The 13,759-nt window shown below is 48.2% G+C and overlaps 3 protein-coding genes across 3 annotated transcripts; 2 read left to right on the top strand and 1 right to left on the bottom strand.

Moving 5' to 3' along the window:
- Positions 1-211: 211 nt before the first annotated feature.
- On the top strand, positions 212-1,567 carry CGCA056_v008142 (putative oxidoreductase; the record flags this gene model as incomplete). The annotated part of the gene is made up of 5 exons (XM_037323390.1): positions 212-512; positions 568-674; positions 728-884; positions 944-1,176; positions 1,226-1,567. The coding sequence occupies 5 exons, from the start codon at positions 212-214 to the stop codon at positions 1,565-1,567; spliced, it is 1,140 nt and encodes a 379-aa protein (XP_037178641.1).
- A 2,019-nt stretch (positions 1,568-3,586) lies between these two features.
- vpr-16 (Minor extracellular protease vpr) lies at positions 3,587-6,540 on the top strand (the record flags this gene model as incomplete). The annotated part of the gene is made up of 4 exons (XM_037323389.1): positions 3,587-4,527; positions 4,583-5,050; positions 5,105-5,854; positions 5,913-6,540. 4 exons carry the CDS (start codon positions 3,587-3,589, stop codon positions 6,538-6,540), a joined length of 2,787 nt encoding a protein of 928 aa, XP_037178644.1.
- Positions 6,541-6,959: 419 nt separating this feature from the next.
- CGCA056_v008140 (putative GPI-anchored cupredoxin) lies at positions 6,960-8,308 on the bottom strand (the record flags this gene model as incomplete). The annotated part of the gene is made up of 2 exons (XM_037323388.1): positions 6,960-7,899; positions 7,953-8,308. The coding sequence occupies 2 exons, from the start codon at positions 8,306-8,308 to the stop codon at positions 6,960-6,962; spliced, it is 1,296 nt and encodes a 431-aa protein (XP_037178643.1).
- Positions 8,309-13,759: the final 5,451 nt, after the last annotated feature.

Here is a 13,759-nt window from a genome sequence, read left to right as displayed (position 1 = left end):
AGTCGTCCGCGGAGTGTCGGCCTGAGGTGGGTCCTCTCCGCCCCACCCCGTCATCCCGCACCGTCGAGCTGCCGCTGCACCAACACCCCGCATCTTAGAAGATGGGATATAAATGAAGGTAGCCAGCTCTGTGATTACAGAACTCTCGAAATTCTGTAAGATTCGTCCAGTCACCCGAGAGTAAAAACGGAAAATCGACACAAGAAACAACATGTCCACCGTCAAAGTTGGTGTCGTCGGCTACGGCTTCGCCGCCAAGAGCTTCCACCTACCTTTCATCACTGCCAACAATGATTACGAGGTGATTGCGATCTTGCAGAGAGCGGAAGCTCCGAGGGATTTGTCATCCGGACCTGCGGGCTCCCACTGCAAGGTCGACTTTCCCAACATCAGACACTACCGGACCGCGGAAGAGTTCTTCGCCGACTCGGACATTCAACTCGTCGTGGTTGCCACCCACACTGACACACATGCATCGTTCGCAGAGAAGGCGCTGTTGGCGGGCAAACATGGTAAGGCATACACCTACATCGAGCTGGATTTGCGCTGGAAGCTGATGATGAAAAGCCATTGCCGACAAGCCCTTCGCAAGGTCGTCCGAAGAGGCGGACCGTGTTATTGAAATTGCCAAGGAGAAGGGTCTCATTTTGACTTGCTTCCAGAATCGTAGATGGGTACGTCTTCTGAACTTACCTCAGCCGGCGCCGTTGACTCATTCAACCTGTAGGATGGCGACTTCCAAACCTTGCGCAAGCTCATCAAAGAAGATGCACTTGGCGACATCAAGGAGGCCGAGATCCACTATGATTTCGAGTCGCCTCCTTGGCTCAGCTCAATGAACAAGAAGGAGTACACTCCGGGCGATGGCATGGCGTTTGGCCTGGGTGAGTTGAACGTTGATCTTAGGTCCCAGGAACACTGTTCTCATCGTGTCGAAATACAGGAACACACAGCATCGACCAGGCCGTGACTCTCTTCGGACGTCCAAAGTCGGTGACTGGCTTCTTCCACGCTCAGCGTAGCATCGAAAGCGAGGTGGAAGACTCGTTCACAATCGTCTTGCAGTACGACGGAGCGCAGAAGGACCTCCTGGTGACCGTCAAGACCGCCGTCACCACGCCCATGGCCCAGCAACTGAAACATCTTGTGAGGGGAACAAAGGGATCATGGCTCAAGGTTTGTTGCCCGCCATTTGTACGAAACATCGTCCGCTGACACGTCACAGTTCCAACAAAGAAGCACCTGCCCTCAGGAGGAGCAAATTGCCGAGGGCCGCAAGCCGCTTGAGCCCGGTTTCGGCGAGGAGCCGGCCGAGCTGCGTGGTATTCTTACGACGTACAAAGAGTTTGATGGAACAGTTCAGAAGTACGATGAAGCGACGAAGAAGTACACTGGCAGATATCCCAGCATCACTGGGCGCTGGCTGGGTATCTATGAGAATCTGGCCGACGCGATCAATGGCAAAGCTGAGCTCGAGGTGAAGGCCACTCAATCACGAGACGCGATCAGGATCATCGAGCTTGCGAGAGAGTCGCACAACACGGGAGCAACTATTGCGTGGAAGTAAAAGGCATGTGCAAAATGAGACAAGATGACGGGGTCTCTGAGCGGCGACCTCGTTAAAGGCCTATAACTTGATCATATACATCTTATCTGTCCTGGTATAAAATATCGCATTTCACCTCCAAGGCCATGTGGAACACACCGAAAGAAAAGCATCAAAGCGGGTTCGGCTTCCTCCTTTCAAACCACAAGGCAAGGATTAAGCCGGTTCTTGGTGGCACAGGTTGAGTGGGAACAATGAAAACAACGGTTTTGACGAGGACACAATCCGCGTTGAAGACACAGCCATTGTGTATTGCGTGGTTGATTTTCCAACGACTTTGTTCTCAGTAAGTACCTACACTACCTTTCCAGATTTTGATACATAAGTATCGAAATCACGCGGCAGCTGTCTGAGGAATATTGTGACGAACTCTTATGCTACAGACGATCATCGCAATTAACCTACAATGAGTGCAAACGAAAGCGTTGAGGCCCGGCTTACAGCTACCAAGAAGGCCAAGGCAGCCTTCCCCGAGGCGGATACAAACACAACCCCAACCGTGTACGATCCCAGCCCAATTCCAAGAACACCGTGCGTGGCTGCCAAAGAGCGGTTGCGCCGCGATGTCAACACCTGGAGTGCAGATATCACAGACAGATCCCAAAAGATTCAGCCACGCGCTGGGCCGAAAAAGGTACACGGTTCATTTCCCTTGATGCGCGAGGTAGTTCAAGGCATGCTCTCACCACTTTGCCCGCCACCCCCCGAGCTACTCTCGAATCTGACATCAAGCTCTTCCGGCGAGTCTCCAGAACTATCGCACACCTCATCGAGTTACAACTCTTCTCAGTTTGAAACTTCAAGCGAAGTGCTCCAGATGAGGCAGATGGATAAGTGCTTTGCGGATGCTAACTTTGAGGGCCAGAAAATGTCTGCAGGAGAGGCCTTTCGGACCTGTCTCGCCCATCAGAATGCGGGGTTGCAACGAGCCGATAACTTGATCCTGAGGCTCAGGTCTGAGCTTGAGAGCCAGCACACAGAGCGTGAACTAGCAGTGCAAGCGCAGCGGCAGAGACGGAAAAGGTTGGAGGAGTTCTTCGACGATATCACCATAACAGCGAGAGAATATCCTGACCGTCTCGTGGACGAGATCAAAGACTGGAGGAAAGCTATGTATGAGTACGATGTGATTGAGCGCGCGAGTGACCGGACTCATGAGGTCGGAGCCCTATTGAATGATGCGAGAGACTGGAGGGGTTGAGGTAGCTTTCATTCGAGATGCAACTTCGCAGGGCGAAGTCGAGTTAAGGTGTATTTAGAGTTCTAGTAGTTATCATTCGTCTCATCATTATGTCTTGGTCGTTTTCCCGATGCGAATCGAAGACGTCGAGTCTTCAGTTTCTAGGGCGCTTCATGACATCCTCGTCGTGGGCAGATGCCCCTTCTGCCCACCTGCCCAAGCAAGTAAAGTGACGGGTCGGTAACTTTGGCGAATACTACCTTACTCTATTTAAATGGATACCCTCGGAATACGGAGGAGTGCCAAGAGAGTTGAGCATTGTAAACTTGCTGAGAAGACCCACCCAAGAACATTGAACAGAGTCATTGTTTGCGAGCGAAAGATCGAAGGCTATAGGCTCTGAAGACCTCTAACAATAGAACTATATGTCGAGCCATGACTTGGATCGATACCCAAGTAGTCGTTCTTTCGGTTCATTCTACAATAAACTACGCCTTCGTTCAATCGTTCTCCAGAGTCCAAAGTCGGGGATCTCGGCTCACGCGAGGGGCACACCTTCAACAGTGGGGCTGCCCCTTGCAAAGCCGGGGATCTGCGCGCTAGATCACGAACGAAGCTCGTATTTGCCGTTCTTCATCTCCAACTCGTGTCATCTGCTCCATCAACCGATAAACAACCCCCATGACGAGGTGCGGGCTTCCCGTGTATATCAACGGCTGCACCCGCGATGGCGTCCGATCTGCTTCTCTTTGTCTCCTCACCCGCTAGCCTACATCCCGTGAGCAAGTGATCAAGTCAAGATGAGGGTCTCGCACGCGATCATCTCGGCCATCCTGGGCGCCAACGCCGCGACGGCCAAGCCGCTCCACCCGCGCATCTACGCGGATGCCCCGGCGCCGGCTCACCTCCCGAGAGCGGAATTCGACGATACCCAGACGACGAAGAGCCGCAGCGAGCTGCTTCAAGGCGCGTATATCGTCGAGTTCGCCGACGACAATGACACTCCTTCCAGCTTTCTTGAGTCGCTAAAGGCTGATGGAATCGATGCCGATACGCGTATGGAGATGAGCTACCGCTTCTTCAAGGGCGTTTCTTTCCAAGTCAAAGAGTCAAACGCAGCGCATCATGATAGCGCGCTCTTCCGGCGCCAGATGGCGGGTTCTTCTCGCATCAAGAACGTTTGGCCCGTGAAGACCATCAAGCTCGACCTGCCCGAGGATAACGGTGCCCCTAACCAAGGCTCCGCAACTGCGAACGCCCGCGTCAAGCGTCAGGGCGGTGCTCCCGGCAACTCGACCAAGGACACTTTCTCCCCTCACATCATGACCCAGGTCGACAAGTTGCGCGAACAGGGTATCACCGGTAAGGGAATTCGGATCGGAATCATCGATAGCGGTGTCGACTGGACGCACCCTGCCCTTGGAGGCTGTTTCGGCCCCGGCTGCCTAGTCGAAGCCGGATGGGATTTTACCGGCGACGATTTCCTTCCTGGCGTTCGACCTGCGCAGCCCGACGCCGACCCCATGGACGACTGCGTTGGCCACGGAACCCACGTTGCTGGAATTATCGCCGCTCAGCTGGAAGGCAACGAGTATGGCTTCACTGGCGCCGCTCCCGGGGTGAAGCTGGCTGCTTACCGTGCATGGGGATGCGCTGCTTCGGGGACCAACGAGATCTTGATTGCTGCGTTCAGCCGGGCTTTCGAGGAGGGAGCTGATATTATTTCCTGCTCTGACGGAGAGTAAGTTATGCCCGGTGACTGCTCATCAATGACGATGTGTTGACGAGTTTAACAGTGCTTCCGGTTGGGCTGAGGATGCTTGGGGCCTTGTTGCGTCCCGTATTGTTGATGCCGGCGTTCCGGTCGTCATCTCTGAGGGTAACGACGGTGGCACCGGCATGTTTTACGCCTCTACTCCGGCAACCGGCCGGGGTGTTGCCGGCATCGGTGCCGTTACGAACGCGTTGTTTCCCACTCTTCTCAACGCCGGCACTTTCACTGTTGACTCGAACTCTACTGGAAGCAGCAAGACCGAGTTTGGCTACCTACCTGGTGTTCCCGAATTGACTGGTGATCTGTCCCTCCAGCTTTGGACTGGCGACGCCTGCAGTGCTTTGCCGGAAGATACGCCGGATCTTAGCAATAAGATCGCTCTGCTGCAATTCCCCGACTCTCGAGCGACCGGCTGCTACCCTAACGACCAAGGCAACAATGTTGCCGCGAAGGGCGGACATTACATCCTTTACTACACCAATGACAACACGTGAGTTGTCAGCACCTGTGATGGCCATGATTAATCAACTAACGTATGTATCAGAACCATGCGCGATGAGCAGTATGTCTACTCCGATGGCATCCTAGGCGTTGCGTCTGTTCCGCCTTATCAGTCTACGCAGTGGCTGTCTCTCCTCGACCAAGGCCGAGCTGTCACTGTCTCCATCCCGAAAGCCAACAACACCAAGACTCGCCTCGAGAACCTCGAAAACAACAGCAGCGGCAGCTACATGGGCACCTTCTCCAGCTGGGGCCCGACCTGGGAACTAGACGCGAGCCCTCAGTTCGCTGCCCCTGGCGCCAACATCTTATCTACTTACCCTGTCGCACTTGGCTCTTACCGAGTCATGACGGGAACGAGCATGTCGTGCCCGATGACTGCTGCCATCTACGCCCTGCTCGCCGAGGCTCATGGTACCAAGGACCCCAAGCGTCTCGCCTCGTTCCTCTCATCTACAGCTAAGCAGCTCGACTGGTACGATGGTACCACAGCTCACTCTGACATCGTTGCCCCTGTCCCGCAACAGGGTGCTGGTATTGTCCAGGCATTTGATGCTGCCCGCTCCACCGCCGAACTAAGCGTCAATTCCATCTCTTTCAACGACACAGACAACTTCGTCGGCAACGCTACTGTCAGCATCAAGAACACTGGGTCCGCAGACCTTGTCTTCGACGTCAGTCACCGCAAGGCTGTGACCATGTATACTTTCATTTCCACCTCCGACCGCCTGAGAGCGGCCGCCTTCCCCAACCCCATGGTCGAGGAGTGGGCGGAACTCCAGTTCAGCTCTGAGTAAGTCATGTCGCTGACATCACCACGTCTATTCCACCTTGACTAACGCCTTTCATAGAAAGCTAACTGTTCCCGCTGGTGGCTCGGTTGACTTGACCGTCACCTGCACGCCCCCTTCCAACCTCAACGCGACCCTCCTGCCGGTGTACAGCGGATACATCATCCTCACGAGCACCACCGACGCCCCCTCCCTCAACGTGCCGTACCTTGGCGTCGTCGGCAGCATGTACACCGTCCCAGTCCTGACCGCCTCGCAAGCATACCTCGCTGAATACAATGGCGTCGTCCCCGCGAACCGCGCCTACACCATTGCCCGCCCAGACCCTGCCAACCCTCCCCGTACCGACCGTGGTGACCAGTCTGCCACTCCCAACGTCTACATCCAACCTACCGTGGGTACCGCCTCACTCGCGGTGGACGTTCTCTCAGTTGTGAATGGGAAGGAGGAGAACCTCGGAAGCTTGGCCGGCTGGCCTCTTCCGTATGTCACCCGCGTTGACCAACGGGCGTACTTCAACGGTCTGCTTGCCGACGGCACTGTTCTCGAGCCTGGCGTGTACAAGATGCAGGTTAACGCACTCAGAATCTACGGAGATCGCGAGAAGAAGGAAGACTGGGATGTGTTTACGACGGTGCCTTTCATCGTCAAGTACCAGGCGGCCGGAAACGCAACAGCTGCTGCTTGAAATATCGCTTAGTTAGGCACGCATACGACACCTTTGGGGAGCAGTAATGTAAAATACGTAATGATAGTGTATATGCATGGCATCTGATCTCTTCCACCAATGATCGTATCCCCCCAGTTGTGTCACTTTGCTCGATGGCTTCTTTCTTTCTGTATATACGCCGATGCTATGTCAAACCACTCCAGGACAACCTTGGCTAAGGTTGTGTGACCCGGATCATCTCAGGCCCAGCTATCGCTGCACCCGCAATCTCCGAGGCTTTAACATCCTTCTTCGAGGTGACAACAGCCCAAACATGGCCGTACAAACCATCAGGTACAGAAGACTTGCCATCAGCAATTGACGAAAACTTTACCTCTCCCCACGCACCAAGCCAGGCAAGGAACAAGTCCCCATCATGCTTGCCCTCCCACTGAACATCAACTCCCATCAACTCCCATCAACCTCTGGGCCTGGTCCAACCCCTGACCCTTAATGTCCAACTTAGCAAGTGGCTTGTCCCAGGCCAATTTATCCGGGCACGAGGACACGTAGTGATGCATGGCGTACGAGTATACCAGCTCAGCGGGGATAGAAACCTCACGGGGCGCAGCCGCGGCAATATGGTTCTGCATCAGGTTGATAACAGCTGTCATGCGCGATTTGGCACCGAGTGATGTCGCGAGAGCCGGGATGAGCCACGGGTCCGACGGCGCCAGCAGCGCCGTCGCGTCAATAATCAGCCCAATCTCCAACAGCAATATCGTAAGCGTCGTGCTCAGAAACGCATCGATGTCAAGATCAGGAATGGCGTACGCGCACTCCTTCAACACCGTCTTGGAAAAGTGCTGCAGCGAATCCGTCGCCGTGCCACGATGCACCCACGCCTGCGCCGCCATTGTCCCGATCGTCTCGACAATAGTCTCGGGGTAGACATTGGCCCACTTGCCACCCGTCTGCAGACTCTCGTACCCTTCGAATAGGACCTTGAGAAGGATGTTGTCGAGGAACTGTATGAGCTGCAGATGTTCCACGGCCGCGTCGCTGATGTTAGTGCCGAAGTTCCAGTTCGTGATTGCGCAGCCACCGGCTTTGCCCATCATGTACTGGTCGTTGTCACCCGGCTTGGGGATGTAGGCGATCATGTCTGCTGTAAGGGCGGAGACGTTGACGACGGCGGAATTTACCATCGGGAGGATCGTTCTGTTCGCGCGGAGAACGCCGCCGAGAGGGGCCATGGGGGGCAGAGTGCTTGGGGGTGCTTTGGAGGCGAGTTCTGTGAAGGCTTTGAGGGTGTTGCCCTGATCTGGAGCGTTGATGGCTCCGACCATGCCCTTTTGACAAAGAGTTCCAGTTGTTTGCGCACAGTAGAACCAAATGCTTCGGCTTGATCAGCGGCAAGTATCTTCCATGCACAAAGACTTGGGACTTACGGCTTGGTATCGTTGACTAAGATGCTGAAGGTTACCCCGGACGGACTAAGAGCTGTGGGAATGAGACCACTGCTGAAGCCGTTGGCAGATGGCTCGCATGGCTTATCGAAAGATGACTGTGTGACTGAGTGGTTTCGCGGGTTGAAGCTGAACTCAACTTGCGTCCTCAGCGGCTCCTTGATGTCGTTTGGAATAAACGTCAGAGCTCCGTTGAGACCCACGTCGACGCGAGAGATACGCTTGCCGCCGACGGGCAGACCATCGGGAGGAGAGCTGCTCAGCCCGGCACCCTTCGCCTTGTCACGGAACGCATCGAAGGTGTTCCCTGATGATGGTGGGTTGATGCTATGCAGCATACCCTGCTGGCAGTGGTTTCCCTGGCCACAGAATATCCAGATTGGCTTAGTGTCGTTGACCTTGATTGTGAAGACTGTTCTGGCACACTCAGAGTCGGAAGTTGCGGGTACGAAGGCTGAGAAGAAGCCACCGCTAGCCAGCGGACTGCAGGGACTATCGAATAAAGATTAGGTGACCGAATGATTCTGAGAAAATGTTAGGAAAATTGGCACTCATATCAGGTTCAATGAAGCAATCTTGCCTTAGAGAAGAAGTGGTAGGTGATTATATCGCCGCGGTTTGTGATAAGTATCTCTAGCTCAAACTTAAGCTAGTTATTCTTTCTAATATTCACGTTGAAGTACGTAGCTTGCACGCTAAGAAGCGTTATAGCTATAGCTAGTAACGAGAATAAAGACTTTATATTTATAGATAAATATAAAAGTCCTAAATATTTATAATAGGTGTTACCTTAAGAAAAGTTATCTATCCTACTATACAGGGATAACTATAATATTTCACACGCTTTTAAAGCTAAACTCTCTCTTTAAGCTAGTTTAGAAATTCCTAAGCTATTTTAAACTAAATTAGAACTAATTATAACACTAAAAAGATAAAACTAATAGCTTTTAAGGATTAAAGTTAATATTAAATCTATATTATACTCTCTATATTAGTTAAAAATAAAAAAAGGTTATATTGAAACTAAGCTAACTAAATATCTAAATATCTTTAAAAAAAATAGAAATTTGGAATAGTATTCTAATAATATAATGGCTAAATATTAATTTTTTAAACTTTTATACATCTAAGATTTATTTAATAAGTAAATTTAATTAAATTATAAGCTTTAAACTTGTAAGGGGCTGGCCCCTAGGCTTGTTCAACGTAGAGGTGCCGTCGATTAACTATTCTAAGCTGAAGAAGGAAGAAAGGACTTTACAAGAGTAGGCACCTAACAGCGGTGAAGCAGACCGGGTTAGGCGGTGTACCGCGGCAGAGTAGTGGGTCTAACGGAGCTGGATCTCAGTAACTGCTCCGGCAAAGCCGGAGATATCAATCCGGGCTCTAGCCTGTGATATTACCCTCCCGCTCCCCTCTGGCGGCATGCCTGCAGCCTTAAGGCTAGGTCTCTATTATGCTCTATCGCAGAGCTATAACGGCGTTCATAAGCCTCTAATACTTCCGTCCCCTGGAGCATCTTAATAGGCTCCTAGGTCCTCTCTGCGTATCCTTCCCACTTAACTAGAACTTCGCAGCGTCACCTGCGCCCTCAACGCTTCTAGGTAGCAGCGTTAATACTCTCTATATTCTAGGTCTCCTCACTTTTATTATCTATAATTAGTAGCAGCTGCTTATTATCTAACGTTTTACTAGGTAAGGGGTTATTACTTATATGCTTTAGGGTATCTATATAGAAGCATAGGTATATAGCTGTTAGCATATTAAGCTCTACTATATATAGTGAGATAATATTTATAATAGTATACTTATAGTGTAATTAATCTAGTTTCTTATATAGCCTAGGGGATCTATAGTGGCCTATATAAAGCTAGACCTTATTACCTACTTCTAGTCTCTCTATAGGCTGGCGCTTTATATTAGCTGCTTTCTTATAGCATTACTATATTAAGGCAAAGGTTGATTAGGCTATATCTATTGCATCTTAAAGCCTTATTACCAGCTTATATGCTATATCCTCATAAGGGCCCTTACAGTCTTCTAGGTCTACTTCCTTAACTATAATAGGTTCTAGATAGTATCTATGCTCTAGGAAGAAGCTGCTTATCCTAATAGCGCTATTATTGCAGCTACTAAGCGCTAGCTGAGCTGCTGGGATGTTATATACCTAGTCCTTCTATAAGTAGGTGATATAGTTATATAGGTAGGCTTAGATCTCTTAGTTTATCCTCTCTAGGCTTCTATCAGTCTGTAGGTGGTAGGTAGTGCTAAGCTGCTGCTCTATTCCTAACAGCTTATAGAACTATTGCTAGAAGCAGCTTATCTAGTTACTTCCCCTATTGCTTATAATTAATATTAGGATGCTATAGAAGCAGAAGTAGCAGCTTAGGAATTATTCAGCATAGGTTTCAGCTTCTATGCTTTCTATAGCTTTAAGGGTTATACCTTTACTTAGCTAGTTGATAATAACCTAGAGATACCTCTCACGCTTATCTATAAGGGGAAGGTTAGTAATAAAATCTATAGTGAGGTTGCTTTATATATGCTGTAGTATTAGAAGTGGTTTTAGGAGTCCCTTATAGCATTCTCTCTAGATATAACTTCACCTATAGCTATTGCAGTTATAATAGAAATGCTATACTAGGTGCAACTGACTAGGCTAGTAGAACTATCTACTAACTAGTGTAAGGGTGTAATCTCTTCTTAGATAGCTACTAAGTATTAAATTATAGGTGCTTTAAATAATATAAGTATATAGCGTGTTTGCCTTGCTATTAGGGTCTTTGCTACCTAGTACCTAGATCTAGTTTCTGAATAGTAGTTAGTTACTATTATTAATCTCACACTTAGCAATCTGGACCTTTAGCTTAAGGCTAAGGGGGAAGCTTCTTACTTATTATTTCGCAGCAGTATAGGCCTGCTGGTAGACTTTATCTTATCCTTAGGTCTGGTCCTAGAGTTGCTATAGTTCCTTATTATTAGTGAACATAAGTATTAATAGTGCTGCCTCTATATGTTGTATATATACTGAGGGTAGGGCTGCTTCTAGAAGGAGCTATAGGATTTAACCTTGCTTACGCTTATCTTCGAGGGATATAGGCATATCTTGTTTGCGCCTAGAGAGTGTATCTAGCACTACTGCCTTGCTGCCTAAGTGGTATTATATCTTAAAGTTATACTGAGATAGGTCTTCTGCCTATCAGCTTTATCGTTCTATAAGCTTCTGCTTTATTATAAAGTACTTCAGGTTCTTATGATCAAAGAGAACCTTAAACTTATTAACGCTCTATAGCTCCACTCTCTATGCTTATAGGCAGCTAATAATAGCTAGCATCTCTTTATTATAGATAGGGTAGTTAAACTAGGTAGCATTCAGCTGCTATAAGTAGTTTGCTACTGTATAACATCTTCTATACTTATCTTCTTATAATAATACTCCTCTAAGGGTGAATCCTGAGCAGTCAGCCTTAATATAGGTTATATGCTTAGGGTTAAGTTGGTGTAGAACAGGCTTAGCTATAAAGATCCTCTTAAGCTGCTGGAATGCTGCTTCTTATTCCTTACCCCAGCAGAAGAGGACACCCTTCTTTATAAGAGCTATTAGGGGTCCAGCGATCTCTGAGTATGCTGGGATGAAGATTCAGTAGTAGTTCATAAATCCTAGGAAGCTTTAGACTCCCTTAACCATCCTTAGCGTAGCCTATTCCTTAATTGCTTTCAGTTTCTCAGGGTTGTAAGAGATATCTCCACCTATAGTGATAATAAACCTTAGGTACTTAACTGTCTTAACAGAGAATGCGCACTTATAGGGGTCTAGATATAACCCTGCAGCAGTAAGCTTATATAGTACTAGCTTAACCTTTGCTTTATAGTCTTGCCTTAAGCTATTTAAGTAGATCAGGATGTCGTCTATATATGCTGTTGCAAAGTCATCTAGGTACTCCTGAAGTATACTATTGATATATCGTTGAAATATAGCAGGGGCTCCTGTAAGCCTAAAGGGAACAACAAGCCACTCAAATAGCCTATATCTTATTTAGAAGGCTGTCTTATACTCCTCTCCCTCTGCGATTTAGATCTTATGGAATACTGCTACTACGTCTAGCTTAATAAACCACTTAGCAGTGCTGATAGTCTATAGCATCTCTTAAATCAAAGGAAGAGGGTATTAGTCACACTTTATAAGTTTGTTAAGGGTGTGGTAGTTAATATAAAAATATATCCCTCCACCTAGTTTATATATAAATAATATTAGGGCTGATGCTTCTAAGCTATTAGTGTGGATAAAGCCCTTATCTAGTAGGTCTTATAAGGTTTTATAGAGGATGAGAAGCTCTTCTCATGATATGCTATAGAGTAGCCCCTATAGTAGTACAGCCTTATTGCTATTGCTCTCCTGTTTGATAGGGATTATATAGTTAACTCTAAGGCGATATAGAGGAAGGTTAGCAGCTTTATTAGGTTGGAATAGCTCTTAGAACTCAGCTAGTACAGCTGGTGGAAGGAGGGCCTTTAGGTCTGCCTTCTCAGTCTTCCTTATAAGAGCCTTCTATATATCTGCTAAGCTGATTGCTTAAACTTTATATCCTGTAGTTCCTTTGGTTTGTTATTATGCCCTCTTATAGAGCGTTGCAAAAGGGGCTCCTAGGAGGAGGTGGGCAGCCCTGATCTAGCGTACTTGCTCTAGCTCTTCCTCGCCTTTCAGACGTAAGTCTACACCACCCCTCCTATGCTGTATATACTAGGCAGCAGTATTATATAATATATAGTTCCTCTCTATCTAAGGTTTCCCTAAGAATAGGTTGTTGCTAAGGCTATATATAGTATATATAAAGATCTTCTCACTATAACTATACAGCTTGAGGTTAAAAATAACTACGCCTGTTGCTTTTGTAGCGCCTGTAATGTTGCTGAAACTGCCTAGTACCTGCTTAGAGCGGTCTATTATTAGTAGGTGGAGCTTATAGGTAAGTTTGTGGTTAATAAGGGCGTATAGGTTGCACCTAGTATCGATTAAGGCGTCTGCTTAAGTGCCTTTATATATATAGGTAGTGATTACTGCTGACTTACTGCTTATATGATGCTTAAACTGCTTCTATTCTGTGATATCACTAAGCTTTGCCTCTAAAGTCTGACTTTACGTTGGAGTTACTCTTTTCTTGAGCTCTCTTCAGCTTCAGAGCTTCTTAGCTCCTCTATAGCATTATTATTGCTGCTTTCTTCAGGCTTAGGAGCCTTCTTAACCTTCTTAACCTTCTTAAGGCTAAGATGCTTCCGCTTAAGGTATTATATAGTAATATAGCTGATCTAGTTATAGTCAAAGTATTTGCAGTTATCCCTTATAGGTTATAGTAGGTCTTCAGATGAGGAGGAGCTGCTATATTAGCAATATAACCTTACCTTCTCCTTACCCTTAGTGCGGCTAATACTAGATATCACTATATCTCCTTCTATATCTTATTAGCTAGCCTGTAGTGCTCTTAGGTGAGATAGGGCGTGTTTAGACGCCTGTTGAGGTAGGCGTTCTAGCTTAGAAGTAATACCTTAGACCTATAAGAGCTATTAGTAGTAGTTGTTAAGGGGATGTTTGATAGTGATTAGGGCCCTCTTAAGCCTTATGCTTAGGGCTCCCTTAAGGAGGGTTATCTTTGTGTTACGACCGCTGCAGTTGGTCACTGTAGGCTCGTAACTATATAGTGCAGAACAGGGGACAATGACAACGGATTTGTCATTATCGAAGCTTTTGCTTTGTGCCACAGTTGGTTGCCCTGACCCGCTCGTAACACTTT

Source organism: Colletotrichum aenigma (assembly GCF_013390185.1).
Source record: "Colletotrichum aenigma strain Cg56 chromosome Unknown KSG_Cg56_contig05, whole genome shotgun sequence".
Lineage (NCBI taxonomy): Eukaryota > Fungi > Ascomycota > Sordariomycetes > Glomerellales > Glomerellaceae > Colletotrichum > Colletotrichum aenigma.
Note: the sequence above shows the minus strand (reverse complement) of the source record. Positions and strands in the feature narration are given on the sequence as shown.